General features: G+C 49.8%; 2 protein-coding genes across 4 annotated transcripts in view; both read left to right on the plus strand.

Annotated features, from left to right (window-relative positions):
- Window positions 1-1,638, plus strand: part of LOC137302298 (voltage-gated potassium channel subunit beta-2-like) — a 41,180-nt gene extending 39,542 nt beyond the window's left edge. Inside the window, exons 14-15 of the mRNA XM_067971939.1 lie at window positions 498-586; window positions 1,375-1,638. Of these exons, the coding sequence (XP_067828040.1) occupies window positions 498-586; window positions 1,375-1,464 (179 nt within the window). The 3' untranslated portion in view covers window positions 1,465-1,638. The remainder of the gene's footprint in view (window positions 1-497; window positions 587-1,374) is intronic.
- A 5,949-nt stretch (window positions 1,639-7,587) lies between these two features.
- LOC137302390 (protein mono-ADP-ribosyltransferase TIPARP-like) overlaps window positions 7,588-23,468 on the plus strand; it is a 46,786-nt gene continuing 30,905 nt past the window's right edge. Inside the window, exons 1-2 of one of the 3 annotated variants that reach the window (XM_067972022.1) lie at window positions 7,588-7,746; window positions 8,681-8,833. The gene's annotated coding sequence lies outside the window, so the exon portion shown is untranslated. Of the gene's footprint in view, window positions 7,747-8,512; window positions 8,834-21,804; window positions 22,004-23,468 lie in introns of those variants that run through there. The other 2 variants (XM_067972023.1, XM_067972024.1) reach the window with 2 other exon arrangements.

Raw genomic sequence — 23,468 nt, forward strand, 5'->3', positions numbered from 1 at the left:
TGGGATTCTGTACAATGGGAGTGAATGGGAAGGGGTTTGGTCCATTGGGATTCTGTACAATGGGAGTGAATGGGAAAGGGTTTGGTCCATTGGGATTCTGTACAATGGGAGTGAATGGGAAGGAGTTTGGTCCATTGGGATTCTGTATAATGGGAGTGAATGGGAAGGGGTTTGGTCCATTGGTATTCTGTACAGTGGGAGTGAATTGGAAGGGGTTTGGGACATTGGGATTCTGTACAATGGGAGTGAATAGGAAGGGGTTTGGGACATTGGGATTCTGTACAATGGGTGTGAATGGGAAGGGGTTTGGGACATTGGGATTGTGTACAGTGAGAGTCCATGGGAAGGGCTGATTCCATTGGGTTTCTATGTTTTAGTCAGTTCTGAATTGATGTATTGACCAGCCCAGCTGTCTGAACAAAGAACCTGTGGTTGAGGGAAGAGTTTATCGTCATTTATTGGTCACGGAGACCATCTTTCCTTGTGTCTCCCCCCAGCCTGGTGCCTGCGTAGCGACTTGGTCAGCTCAGTCCTGCTCGGAGTTTCGGACACAGCCCAACTGCGCGAGAACCTCGGCGCCATTCAGGTGGGTGTCCCTTACTGATGACTTCATCAAAGTCAGCGACCACATGTCCAAGGGCCTACAAACTGCAGGTAGTTTTGGGTCCACTATATGACAAGGCCGTGGTGTCGTCACATTGTATAGCAGCTGTCAGCAAGAATGTGTAACTAAATTGAGGTGATATGTTTCCAAGGAGTTACACTGACAATGATTAGAGTATCTGTAGAGTACAGTCCCATTCACCCATCACCCCCTGTGCTCGCTGACCAACATTGGCTCCCGGTCCGGCAACGCCTCAATTTTAAAATTCTTATCCTCGTGTTCAAACCCCTCCATGGCCCTCGCCCCTCCCTTTCACTGTAACCTCCTCCAGTCCTAAACCCTCTGAGATCTCTGCGTTCCTCCAATTCCGGCCCCTTGCACATCCGATTTTAATCGCTCCACCATTGGCGGCCGTGCCTTCAGCTGCCTAGGCCCTGAGCTCTAGAATTCTCTCCCTAAACCTCTCCGCCTCTCTCTCCTCCTTTAAGACGCTCCTTAAAACCTACCTCTTTGACCAAGCCTTTGGTCACCTGTCCTACTATCTCCCTATGTGGCTCAGTGTCAAATTTTGTTTGATAAACCGCTCCTGTGAAGCGCCTTGGGATGTTTTTGCTACATTAAAAGCGCTATATCAATGCAAGTTGTTGTTTGTTGTTGGATATTGGTCGGTTTTGGAGTGGAGGGGTTGACTTATAATGAAGATGTGGTTGGCGTTCTAGATCTCCTGACACACTAAGATCTCGTCCTATTTTCTTTCTTTCTCCTTCCAGATCCTTCCTCAGATGACTCCGCAGATTATCAGCGAGATCGACGCTATCTTGGGGAACAAGCCCAGCAGCAGGAGAGACTCCAAGGCCTAGAGAGAACACCTCAGTCTGGGGAGATCCCTCCGACCGTCTCCAACCTCTTTCCGTGGCCTGTACCTCCTTAATCACTCGACCTCCTGGTTCTCTGGTAGCTCAGTGCATCTGCAGACCCATGTGATCAGAGTCTGCTCCTGCTACTTGTTTCTGCCAACGCTGCTCCCCACTGTGATTGGCCTGCCGATTGGGACCATCCCGGCAACACATTCGATGTATTCCTGGTTCCTCTGCTGACAGTTGCATTTGTTACTACCATGAGCGTCATGCGTACAGAGACTGCAGTGCCAACTGTAGTATAACTACGACAGACGCAGGTGTCCATTTGGGGAGTCGGGGTGGGTAGGTTTATCAAAGCATCATGTGCTTGGGCGGTGCCTGCTGCTCAGTACATCATCAATATTGAAGATTGAAACCATCTACATTAACATTTAGAATGGAAATCCTGTATGTAAACAGTTCCCGGTAACGGTGTAGTTGCAGGCTTCAGCCAGTGGGTGCGCTGCATGGCGCATTTCTCTCCCAACTCCCTCACCATCTTGGATATATAAAAAAAGCTTTGTGTGTGATGCCACTGCCAATTTCATCTTGAACAAGCCCGAAGCTGGGCCCAGGTTCCAGATTATCACCAATCACTTTTGTGAAACCCACTTGTATTTGAGCCTGAGATGAGCTTTCAAACCCATATCCATTCCATCACCAAAACCACCTACTTCCACCTCTGTAACATTGCCTGTCTCTGCCCCTGCCTCAGCTCATCTGCTGCTGAAACCCTCAACCCTGCCTTTGTTACCTCTAAGCTTGAATATTCCAATGCTCTCCTGGCCGGCCTCCCATCTTGCAACCTCCATAAACTTGAGCTCATCCAAAACTCTGCTGCCCCGTATCCTAACTCGTACCAAATCCCGTTTGCCCATCACCCCCCTGTGCTCGCTGACCTACATTGGCTCCCAGTCCAGCAACGCCTCGATTTTAAAATTCTCATCCTTGTTTACAAATCCCTCCTTTGCCTCGACCCTCCCTCTCTCTGTAAACTCCTCCAGCCCTACAACCCTCCGAGTTCTCTGCGCTCCTCCAATTCCGGCCTCTTGTGCATCCGACTTTAATCGCTCCACCGTTGGCGGCCGTGCCTTCAGCTGCCTAGGCTCTAAGCTCTGGAATTCCCTCCCTAAACCTCTCCGCCTCTCTCTCTTCCTTTTAAGATGCTCGTTAAAACCTATCTCTTTGACCAAACTTTTGGTCACCTGTCCTAATATCTCCTTATGTGGCTCGGTGTCAAATTTTGTCTGATTACATTCCTGTGAATCGCCTTGGGGACATTTTACTATGTTAAAGGCGCTATATAATTGCAAGTCGTTGTTGTTGTCTATGTGAACATTTAGAATGGTAATCCTGTATGTAAACAGTTCCCTGTAACAGTGTAGTTTCAATCTTCGGCCAGTGGGTGGCACTGCGGGGCCCAACTCCCTCACCATCTCGGATATTAAAAAAACTTCTGAACAGATCCAGGTTCCAGATTATCACTTTTGCGAAATCAATCTATCTGTGACCCTCTGATCTAGATTCCATCCATTTGTCACCCCTGGCTTTGTGCTTGGATATCTGTGGAATATTTCCCCTCTCTCCCACAGTCACCCATCTCGTTATCTCGACAATTAGGATTTTAAAAATCTTATCTGTCAGACTCGACAACCCTGAAACATCTTCATCTTCATCTTCATCTGTCTGTTGGCCAATATTTATCCCTCAACCAACACCTAAAAATAGATTATCTGCTCATTATCACATTGCTGTTTGTGGGATCTTGCTGTGCACAAATTGGCTGCCACGTTTCCCTACATTACAATAGTGCCTACACTTCATAAAGTGCTTAATTGGCTGTAAAGCGTTTTGGGACATCCTGAGGTTGTGAAAGGCGCTGTATAAATGCAAGTTCTTTCTTTTAGATAGCTCCCTCCTGCTGGTTCTCCCCTGCTGTTAACTACTATGTAAAGCACATTCCCCCTCAGAACACATTAGGCAGAGGGATTGGGATCTGCAGCCTAGGCAGCTCCATCTAATGGTGGGAGTGTACAGCTCCAGGCGTGACCGTGTGTCACAGAACGGTGACACCCAAATAAGGACGTGCATAGCAAATTTAATTTATCACTAGTCGATCACCCGTGGCATTGCACAAAGGGAGTCAAGATCAAGAGTAGCCTTCAGGTGAAGTGGGGGCTTAGAGGGCCGGGGATAATTGGACCAGGGTGGAGAGACATAATTACCCTTCGAAAGCCATAAATTCTGCCTTTTTTTTCATATTTCCATTATAAATTCCTAGGTCCAGGATACTGCCTATGTAAACGTGTCATGCTGTAATTGCACCCTCCCACCAGTGATGGTGCTGCTGCAGCGCCTCCACTAAGGGGAGGGTGTAATTGCAGCCTCACATGTTAGGTAGGCAGTTGGCATTATAAAGGTGGACTTGGCTATGATATGGATGTCGGGGGAATGTTTATAGAGGCAATGCTTTAAAAGTTGCATTGCTGTGTCTGTACATTTGCAATAACATGGTGCTCCCAAGGGGATCTGGCCCTGGTAGCAGCTGTTTATGTTTGTCACAGGTGGCACTGCGCTGGTAAAAGCCACCTCCTGAGGTGAATCCCAGGAGGCGGCACGATCAATATAAATGGGCGGTGAATGTTTGGCACTGTTCTTTGTGCAGTACTGCCATTCTGCCAGCAGGTGGCGACGTTGCGCTGCGTACCCTCCCGAATAGTTCAGTGCAAATCTCCTGCACGCCTTGTTTTGTTAAAATTCATTGTCGAGATATGGGCGTTCACTGGCAAGGCCGGCATTTATTGCCCGTCTCTAGTTGCCCCTGGAGAAGCTGGTGGCGGGCCTTCTCCTTGAACTGCTGCAGTCCCGTGTGGTGAAGATGCTCCCACAGTGCTGTTAGGGAGGGAGTTCCAGGATTTTGACCCAGCAACGATGAAGGAACAGCGATATATTTCCAAGTCGGGATGGTGTGTGAGACTCGGAGGGGAGCTTGGAGGTGATAGTCTTCCCATGCACCTGCTGCCCTCGTCTTTCTAGGTGGTAGAGATTGTGGGTTTGCATCTTCTTAATTGTGGACTCCACCTCTCGGTTTGTGGTTTAAATATTGTTCATTTTATATCACACAATTTCAGGGGACTGGGTGGTGCAGTGTGTTAGACATTGACCTTTCACCTCTGGGGCGTGGGTTCAAATGCAGGCCCGACCAATGGGTTGATACTTTTTCTGCTGGCTCTAAGGATCTGATGTGAAATGTGTTTGGTGGATCTCAGCCACAGGCTACTGAACATGGGTTCACATCAAGTACAAAACTTTACCACATATTAGCACTAAATTAGCAGCCCCGCTACAAGAAGCAACGGGACAGCTGGTGTTTGATGGGACAGTGTAGAGGGAGCTTTACTCTGTATCTAACCCGTGCTGTACCTGCCCTGGGAGTGTTTGATGGGACAGTGTAGAGGGAGCTTTACTCTGTATCTAACCCTTGCTGTACCTGCCCTGGGAGTGTTTGATGGGACGGTGTAGAGGGAGCTTTACTCTGTATCTAACCCTTGCTGTACCTGCCCTGGGAGTGTTTGATGGGACGGTGTAGAGGGAGCTTTACTCTGTATCTAACCCTTGCTGTACCTGCCCTGGGAGTGTTTGATGGGACAGTGTAGAGGGAGCTTTACTCTGTAACTAACCCGTGCGGTACCTTCCCTGGGAGTTTTTGATGATGGCACAAGGTGCCTGAAATTGAAAGTGTTTCTTTCCCCAGTAATGACGTCCCTCACCTTTTTAATGAGCACATTTTCAGAAGTTAATAAAATACCAGTTTGAAGCCAGTTTCCCCGACTCTGTAGTGGTGAAATGTGTGTGACAGAATGCAGTGTATTATAAGTGAGGATAAAATTAAACGCTGATTTCAAACAATGAATCATGAGTCCTTATTGACGATTATTTGGGGCTTGCTATCGACTAACACAATGACCATCATTGTAAGCTGGAGTAAGCCTTCGCATGTGTGAATGCACCGCCAGCTGTGAGACGGAGTCAGACGGTCAGAATACCCCAGCTTCTACCCCTCATCTGTGCTGACCTATCACCCCGCCCTGTGCTCTCCGACCTGCATCGGCTCCCGGTCCGGCAACGCCTCGATTTTAAAATTCTCATCCTTGTGTTCAAATCCCTCACCCCCCTCCCCTATCTCTGTAACCTCCTCCAGCTCTACAACCCTCCGAGATCTCTGCGCTCCTCCATTCTGGCCTCTTGCGCATCCCCGAATTTCATCACTCCACCATTGGCGGCCGTGTCTTCAGCTGCCTAGGCCTTAAGCTCTCGAATTCCCTCCCGAAACCTCTCCGCCTCTCTCTCCTCCTTTAAGATGCTCCTTAACACCTACCTCTTTGACCAAACTTTTGGTCACCTGTCCTAATATCTCCTTATGTGGCTCGGTGTCAAATTTTTTTGTCTGATAATCGCTCCTGTGAATCGCCTCGGGGATGTTTTACTACGTTAAAGGCGTTACATAAATGCAAGTTGTAGTTGTTGAGGGAGGGGGTGGAGCTCTGACAAGCAGAGTCAGTGACCTTGGGCTCGCAGAAGGGAGAATCAGTCGAGGGGTCCAGTGAGCTCTGCTGGGGAAACACGCCCACTGCTGTCTGGGTTAAGAGGGGTTCGGGCTGGCCGGCGATGCCCTCTGTAGTCGAATTGCCCGCTGGGCCTCACGGTATGAGGCCTGAAGAATGGAACTGTGTCCCAGACCAGGCGCTGCACCTTCCCAGGCACCAGATTTGAATCGTAGCTTCCCAGTGTTTGTAGAGGGTGTTTACACCCCCTTTATTTTAAGAGTAAAGTTTGAAAGGGCGCCCAGCCTCACTGAATGGCCAACGACCACCAGTCTCGGCACTCCCGGCTATCTGGCGATCGGTTTTACCCACCAGGAATATCGGGGCTTTTTTCCCCTACAACCTCACGTCAAGGGCCGGGAACCCGACCGGTCTGAAGTTACCCATCATTCCCCACTTTGTCGTTCGAGGCTTGCCAATTGCCTCGGTTGGTCGCACTCTTGGCTTCAAGTCAGAAGGTCGTGTGTTCGAGCCCCCACCCCAGAGACTCGAGCCCATAATCCCAGGTCGACACTCCCAGTGCCAGTACTGAGGGAGCGCTGCACCGTCGGAGGGGCCGTCTTTCGGATGAGACGTTAAACCGAGGGCCCCGTCTCCCCCTCTCAGGTGGATGTAAAAGATTCCTATTTGGAAGAAGAGCAGGGGAGTTCTCCCTGATGTTTATCCCTCAACCGACATCACTAAAGAACAGATTATCTGGCCATTTATCACATTGCTGTTTGTGGGATCTTGCTGTGCACAAATTGGCTGCCGGGTTTCCTACATCACAACAGTGACTACACTTCGAAAGTACTTCATTGGCTGTGAAACGCTTTGGGACGTCCTGAGGTCATGAAAGGCGCTGTGTAAATGCAAGTCTTTCTTTCCATTGTGATATAAGAAATAGGAGCAGGAGTGGGCCATTCAGCCCCTCGAGCCCACTCCGCCGTATTCTGGGTGCCCACAGTTGAGGTGATCTAGGTACAGTCGTAACGTCCGTGCAACTCAGGGATTTCAACAGCTCGGATGGGTAAGGGAGCGAGGATGAAAAGATTCAGGCCCTGACTTGTTACTGAACACGGCAACACTATGCACAGGAGGCAGCTGAGGAGATGGTTTGGAGGGATAGAATCAGAGAATCATACAACACAGAAGGAGGCCATTCAGCCCATCCTGCTTGTGCAGGCTCTTTGCGAGAGCTATCCAATCAGTCCCACTCCCCCTGCTCTTTCCCCACAGCCCTACAATTTTTTTCCTTTTCAAGTATTTATCCAATTCCCCTTTCGAAAGTTACTATTGAATCTGCTTCCACCGCCCTTTCAGGCAGCGCGTTCCAGATCAGAACAACTCGCTGCGTCAAAATAAAAATTTCTCCTCCTCTCCCCTCCCCCCCTGGCTTCTTTTGGCCAATTATTTTAAATTGCAATTGAAGGACAGTCCCTTAACCCCTTTGAGCTTTTATTTTGAGTTTCTGTTTCTGTTTCTATTCTCTCATAAAACACAACCAAACACACAGCCCCAGCTCACAGACAGACAGCAACTACAGCGATGTTTTATGCTGATTGCACATCAGAACTTTCGTTACGTGACTAGCAAAGACTCTTCTCCCCCACCCCATGCTGTGAGATTTACAAGTTTTTGGACCAGCTGCCCAGAAGTGGTGAGTTCGAATATCATCACTGCCAGTCATGAAATTGAATTCGACAAACCTCATAATTTGCCGGCTAGCACCGGGGGGGGGGGCGGGGGGGGGGGGGGGGAAAGTGACCTTGGAAGCTTCCGGAGTGTTGTTAAAAAAAAAATAACCCCATTGCTTCACTGACGTCCTTCTGGGAAGGGAATCTGCCCCTCCCCCTACCTGGTCTGGGCCTACAGATGCCTCTAGTCCCACACTACCTGGCTCATCCTTACTCTAAATCTAAAGCAAAATACTGCGGATGCTGGAAACCCGAAATAAAAACAGAAAATGCTGGAGATGCTCGGCAAGTGAGGCAGCATCTGCGGAGAAAGAAACAGAGTTAACGTCTCAGGTCGATGACCTTTCAGTCAGAATTGGAAGAAGTTAAAGGATTAACCGCTTAAAGCAAGTACAGAGCCAGGGAAAGGGCGGGGGGTGCGGGGAGAGAGGGGAGGAAAGAACAGAAGGGAAGGTCTGTGTTGGGGTGGGAGGGCAGGAGTGATTAAATGACAAAAGGGATGATGGTGCAAGGAGGGTGGGAATGGGACAGGATAAGAAACAAAAGATCGGTCTAGAGTAGCTGTAGATGGCAATAGCAGAACCATTACCAGCACCTGCTGTCCGATAAAATGGGAGCCGTGGTTCTGATCTGAAGTTATTGAAATCAATATTGAGTCCGGAAGGTTGTAAAGAGCCTAATTGAAAGGTGAGGTGCTGTCCCTCGAGCTTACGTTGAGCTTCATTGGAACAGTGCAAGAGGCCGAGGTCAGAGTGGGAGTGGGACAGGGAATTAAAATGGCAAGCGACCATTTTAATTCGTCACTGAGATGATAAGGCGAAGATTAACCCTTTCGAGTACTGAATGTTTTTTTGGAACTTGCACGTTTGTTACCTGCCAAAAATGATTATTTTTCAGGTCAGGGTGGAGGTTTTCAGCAAAGTGATCACCCAGTCTGCGTTTGGTCTCTCCAATGTAGAGGAGACCGCAGAGTGTACTAAATTGAAAGAATTACAAGTACATCGCTGATTCACCTGGAAGGAGTGTTCGGGGGCCCTGGATGGTGGGAAGGTAAGAGGTCAAAGGGCAGGTGTTGCATCTCCTGCGCTCACACGAGAAGGTACCGTGGAGGGGGGGAGAGAGCGGGTGTTGGGGGTGATGGAAGAGTGGACCAGGGCGTCGCGGAGGGACTGGTCCCTTCGGAATGCTGAAAGGAGAGGGGAGGGAAAGATGTGTTTGGTGGTGGGATCGCACTGGAGGTGGCGGAAATGGCGGAGGATGATACGTTGAATGTGGAGGCTGGTGGGGTGGAAGGTGAGGACAAGGGGGACCCTATCGTGGTTCTGGGAGGGAGGGGAAGGGGTGAGGGCAGAAGTGTGGGAAATAGGACGGACACGGTCGAGGGCCCTGTCAACTGCAGTGGAGGGGAATCCTCAGTTGAGGAAAAAGGAAGAGATATCGGAAGCACTGGTGTGGAAGGTGGCATCGTCAGAACAGATGTGACGGAGAAACTGGGAGAAGGGAATAGAGTCCTTACAGGAAGTGGGGTGGGAGGAAGTGTAATCAAGGTAGCTGTGGGAGTCGATGGGCTTATAATAGATATTGGTTGACAGCCTGTCCCCAGAAATGGAGTGGATGTGATGTGGAGATGCCGGTGATGGACTGGGGTGGACAAATGTAAGGAATCTTACAACACCAGGTTATAGTCCAACAGTTTTATTTGAAAATCACAAGCTTTCGGAGATTATCTCCTTCGTCAGGTGAGTGAGTGAATGAGAGGTTCTCAAATCGCATATCTTATATTAGGCTGGGAATCAAAGGTGTAGTTGGTGTTCAGACAGGTTAGCCACGGAAAACAGTATGTCCCAGTATACTGAATACACAATGGGTCAGATTACACAGAGAAGGAGAGAAAGAGACCCGAAAGGCAGAGAGAGAGAGAGAGAATGTCCAGTTGTATTAAAAACAGATAACTTTTTTTTCCCGCTGGTGGGGTTACGTGTAGCGTGACATGAACCCAAGATCCCAGTTGAGGCCGTCCTCATGGTTGCGGAACTTGGCTATCAATTTCTGCTCGACGATTTTGCGTTGTCGTGTGTCTCGAAGGCCGCCTTGGAGAACGCTTACCTGAAGATCGGTGACTGAATGTCCTTGACTGCTAAAGTGTTCCCCGACTGGGAGGGAACCCCCCTGTTTGGCAATTGTTGCGCGGTGTCCGTTCATCCGTTGTCGCAGTGTCTGCATGGTCTCGCCAATGTACCATGCTCCAGGGCATCCTTTCCAGCAACGTATGAGGTAGACAACGTTGGCCGAGTCACAGGAGTATGAACCATGTACCTGGTGGGTGGTGTCCTCTCGTGTGATGGTGGTATCTGTGTCGATGATCTGGCATGTCTTGCAGAGGTTACCGTGGCAGGGTTGTGTGGTGTCGTGGACGCTGTTCTCCTGAAAGCTGGGTAATTTGCTGCGAACGATGGTCTGTTTGAGGTTGGGTGGCTGTTTGGGTGGCTCTTCTCTATCTCCATCTCCCAGAAATGGAGATAGAGAAGTTGAGGAAGGGAAGGGACGAGTGGGAGATGGACCATGTGAAGGCGAGGGAAGGGTGGAAATTGGAAGCAAAGTTGATGAAATTTTCCAGTTCGGGGCGAGAGCAGGAAACGGCACCGTATTGGAAAAAGAGTTGAGGGAGGGGACCTGAGTAGAACTGGAACAAAGAATATTCCACGTATCCCACAAAAAGGCAGGCATAGCTGGGACCCATACAGGTTCCCATAGCGACACCTTTTATTTGGAGGAAGTGAGTGGAGTCAAAGGAGAAGTTGTTCAATGTAAGAACAAGTTCAGCCAGGCAGAGGAGGGTGGTGGTGGATGGGGACTGGTTGGGCCTCCATTCAAGGAAGAAGCAGAGGGCCCGCAGGCCGTCCTGGTGGGGTATGGAGGCCTAGAGAGACTGGACGTCTGTGGTGAAAAGGAGCCGGTTGGAGCCGGGGAACTTGAAACTGTTAAAGTGGCGGAGGGCGTCAGAAGAATCGCGGATGTAGGTCAGAAGAGGCTGGACAAGGGGAGAAAAAAAAAGAGTGGAGATAGAAAGAAATAAGTTCCGTGGGGCAAGAACAGGCTGAAACGATGGGTCTCCCGGGGCAGTCCTGTTTGTGGATCTTGGGAAGGAGGTAGAAGTGGGCTGTGCGGGGTTAGGGGATTATGAGGTTGGAGGCCATGGGAGGGAGATCTCCAGAGGACATGAGGCCAGTGAGGGTCTGGGAAACTATGGCTTGACGTTCGGTGATGGGATCATGGTCCAGGGGAAGGTAGGAGAAGGTGTCGGAGAGTTGGCGTTCAGTCTCCGCAAGGTCTGTTCGCCTCACAACAACAGCGCTGCCCTTGTCAGCAGGTTTAATGACAATGTCAGGGTTGGACCTGAGGGGACGGAGTGCTGCGAGTTCAGAGGGAGGGAGATTAGAGTGAGTGAGGGGAGCAGAGAAATTGAGACAGCCGATGTCAAGCTCGCAGTTCCCAATGAAAAGGTCAAGAGAGGGTAAGAGGCCGCAGGGAGGGGTCCAGGTAGACCGAGAATTCTGAAGACGGGAGAAAGGTCCGCTGTCCAAGGGGAAGACTCCCGGCCAAAGAAGTGGACGCAGAGGCGAAGGTGACAGAAGAAGAGCTCAGCATCGTGTCGAGCTCGAAATTCATGGAGGTGGGGGCGTAAGGGGATGAAGCTAAGGCCTAAGGCAGCAAGCCTACAGCAGCCAATTTGTGCACAGCAAGATCCCACAAACAGCAATGTGGCAAATGACCAGATCATCTGTTTTTTTTAGTAATGTTGGTTCAGGGATAAATATTAACCCAGGACACCGGGGAGAACTCCCCTACTGTCCTTTGAAATAGTGGCCGTGGGATCTTTTGCAGAGGGCAGACGGGGCCTCGGTTTAATGTTTCATCCGAAAGACGGCGCCTCTGACAGTGCAGCACTCCCTCGGTAACGCACTGGGAGTGTCGGCCCAGGATTATAGGCTCAAGTCTCTGGAGTGGGGGCTCGAACCCAGGACCTTCTGACTCGGAGGCGAGAGTGAGACCCGCTGAGCCAAAGCTGATAAGAAGGCCCACCACAACCTTCCGAAGGGGCAGCTAGAGACGGGCAATAAATGCCAGCGATGCCCACATCCCGAGAACGAACTAAATGTTTTTTATTCTTAAATTTACGAGGCAACTTTCAATCGTTCTATTTTCACAAATGATTTCAAAAGTTTGTTTGACCACGGGGTGGGGGGAGCTGAGGCAGAAGAGGCTGGGACAGCAACTGGCCCCAGTTTGTTTGGGCTCAGCTGCCCCCCCACCACCCAAGTAACAGGAGAGGAGGGGGCAAAGATCAACTGGGGTTCCTGCTCCTGATTGCTGTCCAGTGTACACCCACCCTTCCCCACCTCCCTCATTGCCGGGAAGTGTGTGCACATAGACTTCGGGTGAGGAGAGGCTATTCGACCACTGGCCGCGATGCCGCCTGTGGTAGAATAGCCAGGCAGAGTTTTTCCTCCCTCTCCCCTCCCCCCGCCACATGAAGAACGGCTATTTGGGTTGGCTTCCCCCCACCCTCCTCCATGAAAGAGGGGGCAGTTATTCTATCGCCAGAGTTCGGGTGCGAACACCAGCCTGAAGGACCACGGCTTCCTGACCAGCGGTCACTGCAAACAGGACCGCCTGATCAAGGGGGGGGGGGATCAGCCCTGTGGTGGTACTCACGCCTGAGCTCGCTGATTGGAAACACAGACTGGAGAGAGACGAAAGAACGTCAGTACGCACCCACCACCCCCGCTCCGAGATAGGCCTCGGCCATGCCTCAGTGGGCAGCACTCTCTCGCCTCCGAGTCAGAAGGTCATGAGTCCGCAGTCCTCACTCCAGATACTTGAGCAGATAACCCAGGCCACACACTCCCCGTGCCGGCACTGAGGGAGCGCTGCACTGTCGGAGGTGCCGTCTTTCGGATGAGACATTAAACCGAGGGCCCCGCCTGCCCCTCTCAGGTGGATGTAAAAGATCCCACGGCCACTATTTCTAAGAACAGCAGAGTGGGGACAATATGTATCCCTGAACCAACATCACTAAAATCAGATTACCTGGCCATTATTATATTGCTGTTTGTGGGATCTTGCTGTGCCCAAATTGGCTGCCATGTTTCCCTACATTACAACAGTGACTACACTTCAAAAAAGTACTTCTTTGGCTAAAAAGCGCTTTGGGGCATCCTGAGGTGGTAAAAGATGCCATATTAATGCAAGTTCTGACTATAACTGGGCCTCCGCCTGCACAGACCCCTCTTGTACTCCACCCAAGTGGCCTGGACGGTGAGGGGGACAATTCTGAGGCCTCCCCTCGGTGGAAACGGGACTGAAACGCCCCAGAAAATGGTGGAAGATTATTTACCATCCCAGCCCCTGCCCCAAACCCCCTTCCCACCGACCATGCGGCCCATCGAGCCAGGAGAACGGGAGCGGGATTTGCCAATGTGAACCAAAGGGAGCTCTTGGTTCAGGGCCGGAAACCGGCCTTTTTCAGGTGCGGTCAGCTGACGGAGACTTTCCTGGGGTCAGGGGGCGTCCTGGATCATTTTGGGAGGGAGCTGGGAGGGGGGGAGGGGTGTAGAGGGGGGTTTACATTGAGTGGAGAGCACTCCCTGAACCTTTCCTTCCGCTGCAAACAGTCAATGCTTTCGTATTAGGCTCCCCCCAACCGATGGCCCAGACTCCTGGCTCCTGGGCCCTCTCACACCTGGTCCAGCCATTGGCAACACCAGGGTACAAGCCGATGGGTTCGCTGAGGCCAGATGAGGCCAGAATCTGGCCTGGTAGCAACTCCCCCCCCACCAAACAACAACAACTCGCATTTATATAGAGCCTTTAACGTAGTAAAACGTCCCCAAGGCACTTCACAGGAGCGATTATCAAACACAATTTGACCTCGAGCCACAAAAGGAGATATTAGGACAGGTGACCAAAAGCTCGGTCAAAGAGGTAGGTTTTCAGGAGCATCTCAAAGGAGGAGAGAGAGAGGCGGAGAGGTTTAGGGAGGGAATTCCAGAGCTTTAGGGCCCAGGCAGCTGAAGGCACGGCCGCCAATGGCGGAGCGATGGAAATCGGGGGATGCGCAAGAGGCCAGAATTGGAGGAGAGGAGAAATCTCAGAGGGTTTGTAGGGGCTGGAGGAGGTTACAGAGATAGGGAGAGGAGGCGAGGGCCATGGAGGGATTTGAAACACTAGGATGGGAACTTTAAATCTGAGGCATTGCAGGACCGGGAACTATAGGTCAGCGAGCACGAGGGGTCGATGGGTGAACGAAACTTGGAAACGCAATATTCAGGCAGCTGATAACAAGGCCGAACAGGATCCAACTCAGGACTCTCCGTCATCTGTTCTTATTTCGGTTTGGCAACAGCAACTGTTTCTATTTTTTGAATCTCTGAGTAACGGCCCACTTGTTTAGGACCTGGTGCTCAGCCCATGACTGTGCAAATGGGCTGTTAATTCACGTGTGCTGACTAATCACCTCCTTCTTTATTTCCCTTGGACTCAATTTAAACTGGGCCTAAGGTCTTCTCCTCTGATCCTTCCCTGTTTCACAAGCCAGCTGGTTTCGGTTTCAGGACAAGCCTCTTTCGTTTCAGATCTCCCTCCCACCTCCCCCTGCCCCCTCACCTAAAGGAGCCGAATTCTTGCCGGAATAGGGTGTATGGGGATTCGCCAGGATTGTCCCTGGAGTCTCCAGGAATTGTAGATTAATTTCCCAGCAAAGGAAGCCAGAAGAAAAATCACAGCTTGGTGGGGGGTGGGATTTGAAAAAACAATTGTGTGTTTTGTTTTTCTCATTTTCTTTCAACACTTCCGTTTATGGGTTATAAAAATGGCGGAGATGGCGGGGAGGTAAAGGCTGTTTGACCGACAGTCGAGAATCAACCAATTGGGTAACGGAGGGTCCAATCGGCCGCAGGAAGGCGGGGCACCGCAATGATGGGCGGCCAATGGCGGCAGAGTGCGAGGGGGCGGGGCTGATGGAAGCCGGAGGTCATGGGGTGAAGCCTCCAGGGGCGCGTCCAATCAGAGTTGGCGACCCTTTAGGTTCGAGGGGCGGGGGTGGTAGGTGAGGGGGGAAGGGGATGGTGGTTACTGTCCCACAGGAGCCGGCCGCTCTCCTGTAACCCCCCCCCCCGACCCTCTCAAGTGAACCCCCTTCAGGTTGGAGTCCAGACAGTGCAGAGATGGCGTCCATGCATACATGCCCAGTTTCCACCAGGGGGTGCTGTAACAGGACCAGGAATTCTGGGAGATTTTTCCTTCCCCTTCCCTCAGGAATATTGAGGCTAATTTTAGCACCCCCCTTATTGTCGCCCCATCGCAGATCAGAGACCAACCCTTGCACCTTCTGATCGATATGGGTTTAGATACACAGAAGGCCGTGCAGTTGCCCGCTCAGTCACCAGGGGTAAATCCTTGGGCTCCTTAAAGTGGCAGCTGCCATTTTAGGCACCTGGTGACATCACCTAGAACTCCCAGGGCAGGTACAGCGTGGGTTAGATACAGAGTAAAGCTCCCTCTACACTGTCCCATCAAACACTCCCAGGGCAGGTACAGCACGGGTTAGATACAGAGTAACGCTCCCTCTACACTGTCCCATCAAACACTCCCAGGGCAGGTACAGCACAGATCAGATACAGAGTAAAGCTCCCTCTACACTGTCCCATCAAACCCTCCCAGGGCTGGTACAGCACGGGTTAGATACAGAGTAAAGCTCCCTCTACACTGTCCCATCAAACACTCCCTGGGCAGGTACAGCACGGGTTAGATACAGAGTAAAGCTCCCTCTACACTGTCCCATCAAACACTCCCAGGGCAGGTACAGCACGGGTTAGATACAGAGTAAAGCTCCCTCCACACTGTCCCATCAAACACTCCCAGGGCAGGTACAGCGTGGGTTAGATACAGAGTAAAGCTCCCTCTACACTGTCCCATCAAACACTCCCAGGGCAGGTACAGCGTGGGTTAGATACAGAGTAAAGCTCCCTCTACACTGTCCCATCAAACACTCCCAGGGCAGGTACAGCACGGGTTAGATACAGAGTAACGCTCCCTCTACACTGTCCCATCAAACACTCCCAGGGCAGGTACAGCACGGGTTAGATACAGAGTAAAGCTCCCTCTACACTGTCCCATCAAACACTCCCGGGCAGGTACAGCACGGGTTAGATACAGAGTAAAGCTCCCTCTACACTGTCCCATCAAACACTCCCAGGGCAGGTGCAGCACGGGTTAGATACAGAGTAAAGCTCCCTCTACACTGTCCCATCAAACACTCCCAGGGCAGGTACAGCGTGGGTTAGATACAGAGTAAAGCTCCCTCTACACTGTCCCATCAAACACTCCCAGGGCAGGTACAGGGTTAGATACAGAGTAAAGCTCCCTCTACACTGTCCCATCAAACACTCCCAGGGCAGGTACAGGGTTAGATACAGAGTAAAGCTCCCTCTACACTGTCCCATCAAACACTCCCAGGGCAGGTACAGGGTTAGATACAGAGTAAAGCTCCCTCTACACTGTTGGAGTGGAGCAGAGGGAGCTCACCTCAGTGTTCATCCAAAGCTAAACCGGAAAAATTGTTCAAATGTCCAGCTCTCAGAGTGGAATATTGAAAAAAAATCTAAGCATAATTACATTAAAAAGTCAATTTATCTCTTTAATGACCCAGTATGCCAATGCACTGCCTGGTATGGTACTGAGGCCTACAGACCAGAAAGGGTCGATCCCCAAACTGTGCTCAGTTAGCTGATTCTAACTGGAGCAACAATGATGGGGGGGCGGAGGGGGTGGGGCTACAGCTGGCCTCAGTGCCATTGGGCGGGGGAGGGGGGAAAGGAAAATCCGCCAGGCTTCTCGATCCTGATCGCCATCCAGTGGCCCCTGACGGGAACTGCACACCGGGTAAGGGCAGAACGGGGCGAGGGCGTGAGGCCCTCCATGGAGGAATAGCAGGTCGCTGTTCACCCCGCGCGGAGGTCCTGAAGGAGTGTCCCGCATCAATGTCCTGGATGTCATTCTAAGCCACCCATTGTTTGGGAGAGAACTTTTAATCACAGAAGGTAACTTCCTGTTCTTGGTTTCAGGCAAGTTGCATGAAAATTAAAAAGAGAAGGAATATAAAACGGAACTGCATGAAAATATATAATGGAATTTGTAACTTCCTGAATATTCCTTTCAGGATCCGAATCGTGTGTTTTGATGCTATCCAAGGTTTGTTTGCATGACTGTCTTGTTATGAGGAATCTTGCAGTGCAGGAGGAGGCCATTCGGCCCATCGTGCCTGTGCCGGCTCTTTGAAAGAGCTGTCCAATTAGTCCCACTCTCCCCTGCTCTTTCCCCATAGCCCTGCAAATTTTTCCCCTTCAAGTATTTATCCAATTCCCCTTTCGAAAGTTACTATTGAATCTGCTTCCACCGCCCTTTCAGGCAGCGCATTCCAGATCATAACAACTCGCTGTGTTAAAAAAAATTCTCATCTCCCCTCTGGCTCCTTTGCCAATTATCTTAAATCCGTGTCCTCTGGTTACTGACCCTCTGCCACTGGAAACAGTTTCTCCTTATTTACTCTGTCAAAACCCTTCATGATTTTGAACACCTCTATCAAATCTCCTCTTAACCTTCTCTGCTCTAAGGAGAACAATCCCAGCTTCTCCAGTCTCTCCACGTAACTGAATTCACTCATCCCTGGTAAATCTCCTCTGCACCCTCTCCAAGGCCTTGACATTCCGGAGGATTGGAGGACTGCTAACATTGTACCGTTGTTTAAAAAGGGAGCGAGGGATAGACCGAGTAATTACAGGTCAAGTCAGTCTAACCTCGGTGGTGGGCAAATTATTGGAAACAATTCTGAGGGACAGGATAAACCATCCCTTAGAAAGGCACGGGTTAATCAAGGACAGTCAGCATGGATTTGTTAAGGGAAGGTCGTGTCTGACTAACTTGATTGAATTTTTTGAGGCGGGAACAAGGAGGGTACTGCGTTTGATGTAGTCTACATAGATTTTAGCAAGGCTTTTGACAAGGTCCCACATGGCAGACTGGTCAAAAAAGTACAAGACCATGGGATCCAAGGGAAAGTGGCAAATTGGATCCAAAATTGGCTCAGTGGCAGGAAGCAAAGGGTAATGGTCGACGGGTGTTTTAATGATTTGGACTTAAATGTTGGGGGCATGATTAAGAAGTTTGCAGATGATACAAAAATTGGCCATGTAGTTGATGGTGAGGAGGAAAGCTGTAGACTGCAGGAAAATATCAGTGGACTGGTCAGGTGGGCAGAAAAGTGGCAAATGGAATTCAATCCAGAGAAGAGTGAGGTAATGCATTTGGAGAGGGCAAACAAGGCAAGTGAGTACACAATAAATGGGAGGATACTGAGAGGTGTAGAGGAACAAAGGGACCTTGGAGTGCATGTCCACAGATCCCTGAAGGTAGCAGGACAGGTAGATAAGGTGGTTAAGAAGGCATATGGGATACTTTCCTTTATTAGCCGAGGCATAGAATATAAGAGCAGGGAGGTTATGCTAGAACTGTATAAAACACTAGTTAGGCCACAGCTTGAGTACTGCGTACAGTTCTGGTCACCACATTACAGGAAAGATGTAATTGCACTAGAGAGGGTGCAGAGGAGATTTACGAGGATGTTGCCAGGACTGGAGAATTTTAGCTATGATGACAGATTGGATAGGCTGGGGTTGTTTTCTTTGGAACAGAGGAGGTTGATGGGAGATTTGATTGAGGTGTATAAAATTATGAGGGGCCAAGATAGAGTGAATAGGAAGGATCTATTTCCCTTAGCAGAGAGGTCAATAACCAGGGTGCATGGATTTAAATTGATTGGTAGAAGGATTAGAGGGGAGCTGAGGAAATTTTTTTCACCCAGAGGGTGGTGGGGGTCTGAAACTCGCTGCCTGAGAGGGTGGTAGAGGCAGAAACCCTCAACTCATTTAAAAAGTACCTGGATGTGCACCTGAAGTACCGTAACCTGCAGGGCTACGGACCAAGTGCTGGAAAGTGGGATTAGGCTTGGTGGCTCATTTTCAGCCAGCACAGACACGATGGGCCGAAAGGTCTCCTCCGGAGCCATCAATTTTCCATGATTCTACGACATCCTTCCTAAAGTGCAGTGCCCAGAATTGGACACAATACTCCAGCTGAGGCCTAACCAGCGATTTATGAAGGTTTCTGTCGAAACTCTCCCCCACTTACCCATCCCTACCGACTTTTGCCTGGGCACAGTTTCTCCAAGGTGCCACCTTCCTTGAAATGGCCACTCTTCACCCTCAAGCTGTGACGATAAATGGTGCAAGGCTATTTAATCAGAGCCCCTCTGGGCCCTGATCCCACCTGAGGCCTACATTCCAGAGGCCGAACGGCCTACTCCTGTTACTGTGACTCTGTTATACCTCAGGCCCTGTGACAGGAATGATCTTTAAATTCTGCCCAGGAACACTTAGCCATTCAACTTCCTCAAGTGACAATCAGGTTTAGATTCTACTGAAGGCTATAAATCGATCGATACAACGAGAAAAACCGTCGGTAAATTGTGCCATTTCCCCAACGGACAGCAAACTTGCCTGTAATTCGTTTTTTTTTTCGAAAAAGAAGTCAAATTTATTGGGGTTTTGTTTCTGGTAAAAATATTAAAATTGCAAAACGGTGACCCGACCGATTTAGTTCAGTTCAAAAATATTATTACCTTTTAAATAACTCTCACCAAAGGAAAAATGAACTTGGGAAACACACAAAAAGGGACAATTTTGGAGAGTGCTTGACAGTGAAAGAGTCCTTAAATTGAAGCCTATACTGGGTTGTGGTTTAAAAACAGAAATAGCTTCCATTTATATAGGGACAGGACGTCCCAAAGCGCCTCACAGCTAACGAAGCACATTTAAAGTGCGGTCACTGTTGCAGGAAACGCGGCAGCCATTTTGCGCACAGCAAGCTCCCACAAACAGCAATGTGATAACGAGCAGATAATCTGTTCTTTAGCGACGTTGTTTGAGGAATAAATATCGGCCTCTGGACACCGGGGGGAGAACACCCCTGCTCTTCCTCCAATAGCGGCCGTGGGATCTTTTACGTCCACCTGAGAGGGGCAGACGGGGCCTCGGTTTAACGTCTCAGCCGAAGGACGGCACCTCAGACGTGCAGCGCTCCCTCAGTACTGGCACTGGGAGTGTGGGCCTGGGATCATGGGGCTCGAGATCTTTTCAGTTTGAAGGCCTTTTATTTTGAAAAAGAGCTGGGAATTTGTATGAATGCAGGTTCCTTTTTTGTTATTGAATAGCGATGGTGTTTAAAGTTGTTTTGTAACTAAACGTGTGACGTCTCCACTTCCCCCAATCGAGCAAACAGTAAACCACAAGGTTGGCGCGTGTGAGAACTGTGTGTTTTCTCATTGAACAACACAAAAATGGTCTTCAAGAAACATCCATGGCGTCTATCATGTTACAGCTGCAAACCTGCATTTACATAGCGCCTGAAACAGAGCAAAGCATCCCATGGGCCTTCACAGAGGAGCTAAAATGGACACCGTGGGGGAGTTTTAAAAAAAACACACAATAAGTGTAAACAAAACCACTCATTTTATTTTAAAGAAAGGATTTGCATTTAGGTATTAAGGGATATGGGCCAAAGGCAGGTATATGGAGTTAGATCACAGATCAGCCATGATCTTATCAAATGGCGGAGCAGGCTCGAGGGGCTGAATGGCCTACTCCTGTTCCTATTTCTACAGCGCCTTTCACAACCTCAGGACGTCCCAAAGCACTTCACAGCCAATGAGGCACTTTTATAGTGTAGTCGCTGTTGTAATGTAGGGAAACACGGCAGCCAGTTTGCGCACAGCAAGATCCCACAAACAGCCATGTGATAATGACCGGTTCATCTGTATTTTTTTTTAGTGCTGTTGGTTGAGGGATAAATATTGGCCACAGCACGTAAACCAGGCCGACACTCCCAGTGCCAGTACTGGGGGAGCGCTGCACTGTCGGAGGTGCCGTCTTTTAGGATGAGACGTTAAACCGAGGGCCCCGTCTGCCCCTCTCGGGTGGATGTAAAAGATCCCATGGCCACTATTTCGAAGGAGAGCATCCTGGCCAATATTTACCCCTCAAGCAACATCACTAAAACAGATTATAAACAACTTGCATTCATATAGCGCCTTTAATGTAGCAAAACGACCCAAGTCGCTTGGCAGACAAAACTTGACACCGAGCCACACAAGGAGACATTAGGACAGGTGACCTTGGTCAAAGCTCGGTCAAAGAGGTAGGTTTTAAGGAGCGTCTTAAAGGAGGAGAGAGGTTTAGGGAGGGAATTCCAGAGTTTGGGGCCTGGGCGGCTGAAGGCACGGCCGCCAATGGCGGAGCGATGGAAATCAGGGGGGATGCGCAAGAGGCCAGAATTGGAGGAGCGCAGAGATCTCGGAGGGTTGTAGGAGGTTACAGAGATAGGGGAGAGGGGTGGGGGTTGGTGTTGAGGCCATGGAGGGATTTGAACACAAGGATGTCTGGTCGTGATCACATTGCTGTGTGTGGGAGCTTGCTGTGCTGCAAATTTCCTCACCTCAGTGGCTACACTACGAAAGTGCTCCATTGACTCAACATCACTTTGGGACGTTCTGAAAGGCTCTGTGTAAATTACAGTGAAGGGGGGGACTTGTCAAGTCTGAACAATTTGCAATTCAAGGCAGCAGTCAGAAGGTGCAAAAAAAATATATATCATAAGGAGCAGAGTTTAAATATGAAACAGAAGGAAATAAAAAGCACTGATTTTGTAAGCGAGGTTGCTGAGTAATACTTTAACCTGGGAGAGGACTGCCCTTGTGCATTTCTCGTGTCAGTTTCGTGTCAGTTTTTGTGCAACTGTTGGGCGGAGCTGAGTGTGAACTCAAAAGGGGGAGGAGGCTGAGTGGAGCTGGGAAGCTGGTACTGAGTACTGGCATTAAAAAGGGACCCCAGAGGCTTGGGCTGGAGGAGATCAGGGTGATGGAGGGGGGTTGATACACATATAAAAATATATATCAGTATAGAGTGTGGCGGCTGCTATACCCTGGCTGGGCGCAGAGGGACCATTAACATCAAGGAAAGCTGGAGACGGTGCCAGGAAATCCGGGAACCGACCGCCTTCCGACTGAGAAAAGAGGTTCCCGTTTCACCTGGACATCGTGACGATCAGGTGAGTGCGAGGAAGGGCAGAAGACTGAACCGGGAACAAAGGAGCGAGAGAGAGACTTAATGGAGAGAGAGAGGGAGAGACTTAATGGAGAGAGAGAGAGACTTAATGGAGAGAGAGAGGGAGAGAGACTTAATGGAGAGAGAGAGGGAGAGAGACTTAATGGAGAGAGAGAGGGAGAGACTTAATGGAGAGAGAGAGGGAGAGACTTAATGGAGAGAGAGAGGGAGAGAGACTTAATGGAGAGAGAGAGAGAGACTTAATGGAGAGAGAGAGAGAGACTTAATGGAGAGAGAGAGAGAGAGAGAGACTTAATGGAGAGAGAGAGAGAGACTTAATGGAGAGAGAGAGAGAGAGAGACTTAATGGAGAGAGAGAGAGAGACTTAATGGAGAGAGAGGGAGAGAGACTTAATGGAGAGGGAGAGAGAGAGAGAGAGACTTAATGGAGAGAGGGAGAGACTTAATAGAGAGAGAGAGGGAGAGAGACTTAATGGAGAGAGAGAGAGAGAGACTTAATAGAGAGAGAGAGAGAGAGACTTAATAGAGAGAGAGAGAGAGAGACTTAATAGAGAGAGAGAGAGAGAGACTTAATGGAGAGAGAGAGAGAGGGACTTAATGGAGAGAGAGAGGGAGAGAGACTTAATGGAGAGAGAGAGGGAGAGACTTAATGGAGAGAGAGAGGGAGAGACTTAATGGAGAGAGAGAGGGAGAGAGACTTAATGGAGAGAGAGAGGGAGAGAGACTTAATGGAGAGAGAGAGAGAGAGACTTAATTGAGAGAGAGAGAGAGACTTAATGGAGAGAGAGAGAGAGAGAGAGAGACTTAATGGAGAGAGAGAGAGAGAGAGACTTAATGGAGAGAGAGAGAGAGACTTAATGGAGAGAGAGGGAGAGAGACTTAATGGAGAGGGAGAGAGAGAGAGAGAGACTTAATGGAGAGAGGGAGAGACTTAATAGAGAGAGAGAGGGAGAGAGACTTAATGGAGAGAGAGAGAGAGAGACTTAATGGAGAGAGAGAGAGACTTAATAGAGAGAGAGAGAGAGACTTAATAGAGAGAGAGGGAGAGAGACTTAATGGAGAGAGAGAGAGAGAGACTTAATGGAGAGAGAGAGAGAGAGAGACTTAATGGAGAGAGAGAGAGAGACTTAATGGAGAGGGAGAGAGAGAGAGGGAGACTTAATAGAGAGAGAGAGAGAGACTTAATGGAGAGAGACTTAATGGAGAGAGACTTAATGGAGAGAGAGAGAGAGGGAGACTTAATAGAGAGAGAGAGAGAGAGACTTAATGGAGAGAGAGAGAGAGAGACTTAATGGAGAGAGAGAGAGAGAGACTTAATGGAGAGAGAGAGCGAGAGAGAGAGAGACTTAATGGAGAGAGAGAGCGAGAGAGAGAGAGACTTAATGGAGAGAGAGAGAGACTTAATGGAGAGAGAGGGAGAGAGAGACTTAATGGAGAGAGAGAGAGAGA

This window comes from Heptranchias perlo, chromosome 35 (assembly GCF_035084215.1).
Source record: "Heptranchias perlo isolate sHepPer1 chromosome 35, sHepPer1.hap1, whole genome shotgun sequence".
NCBI lineage: Eukaryota > Metazoa > Chordata > Chondrichthyes > Hexanchiformes > Hexanchidae > Heptranchias > Heptranchias perlo.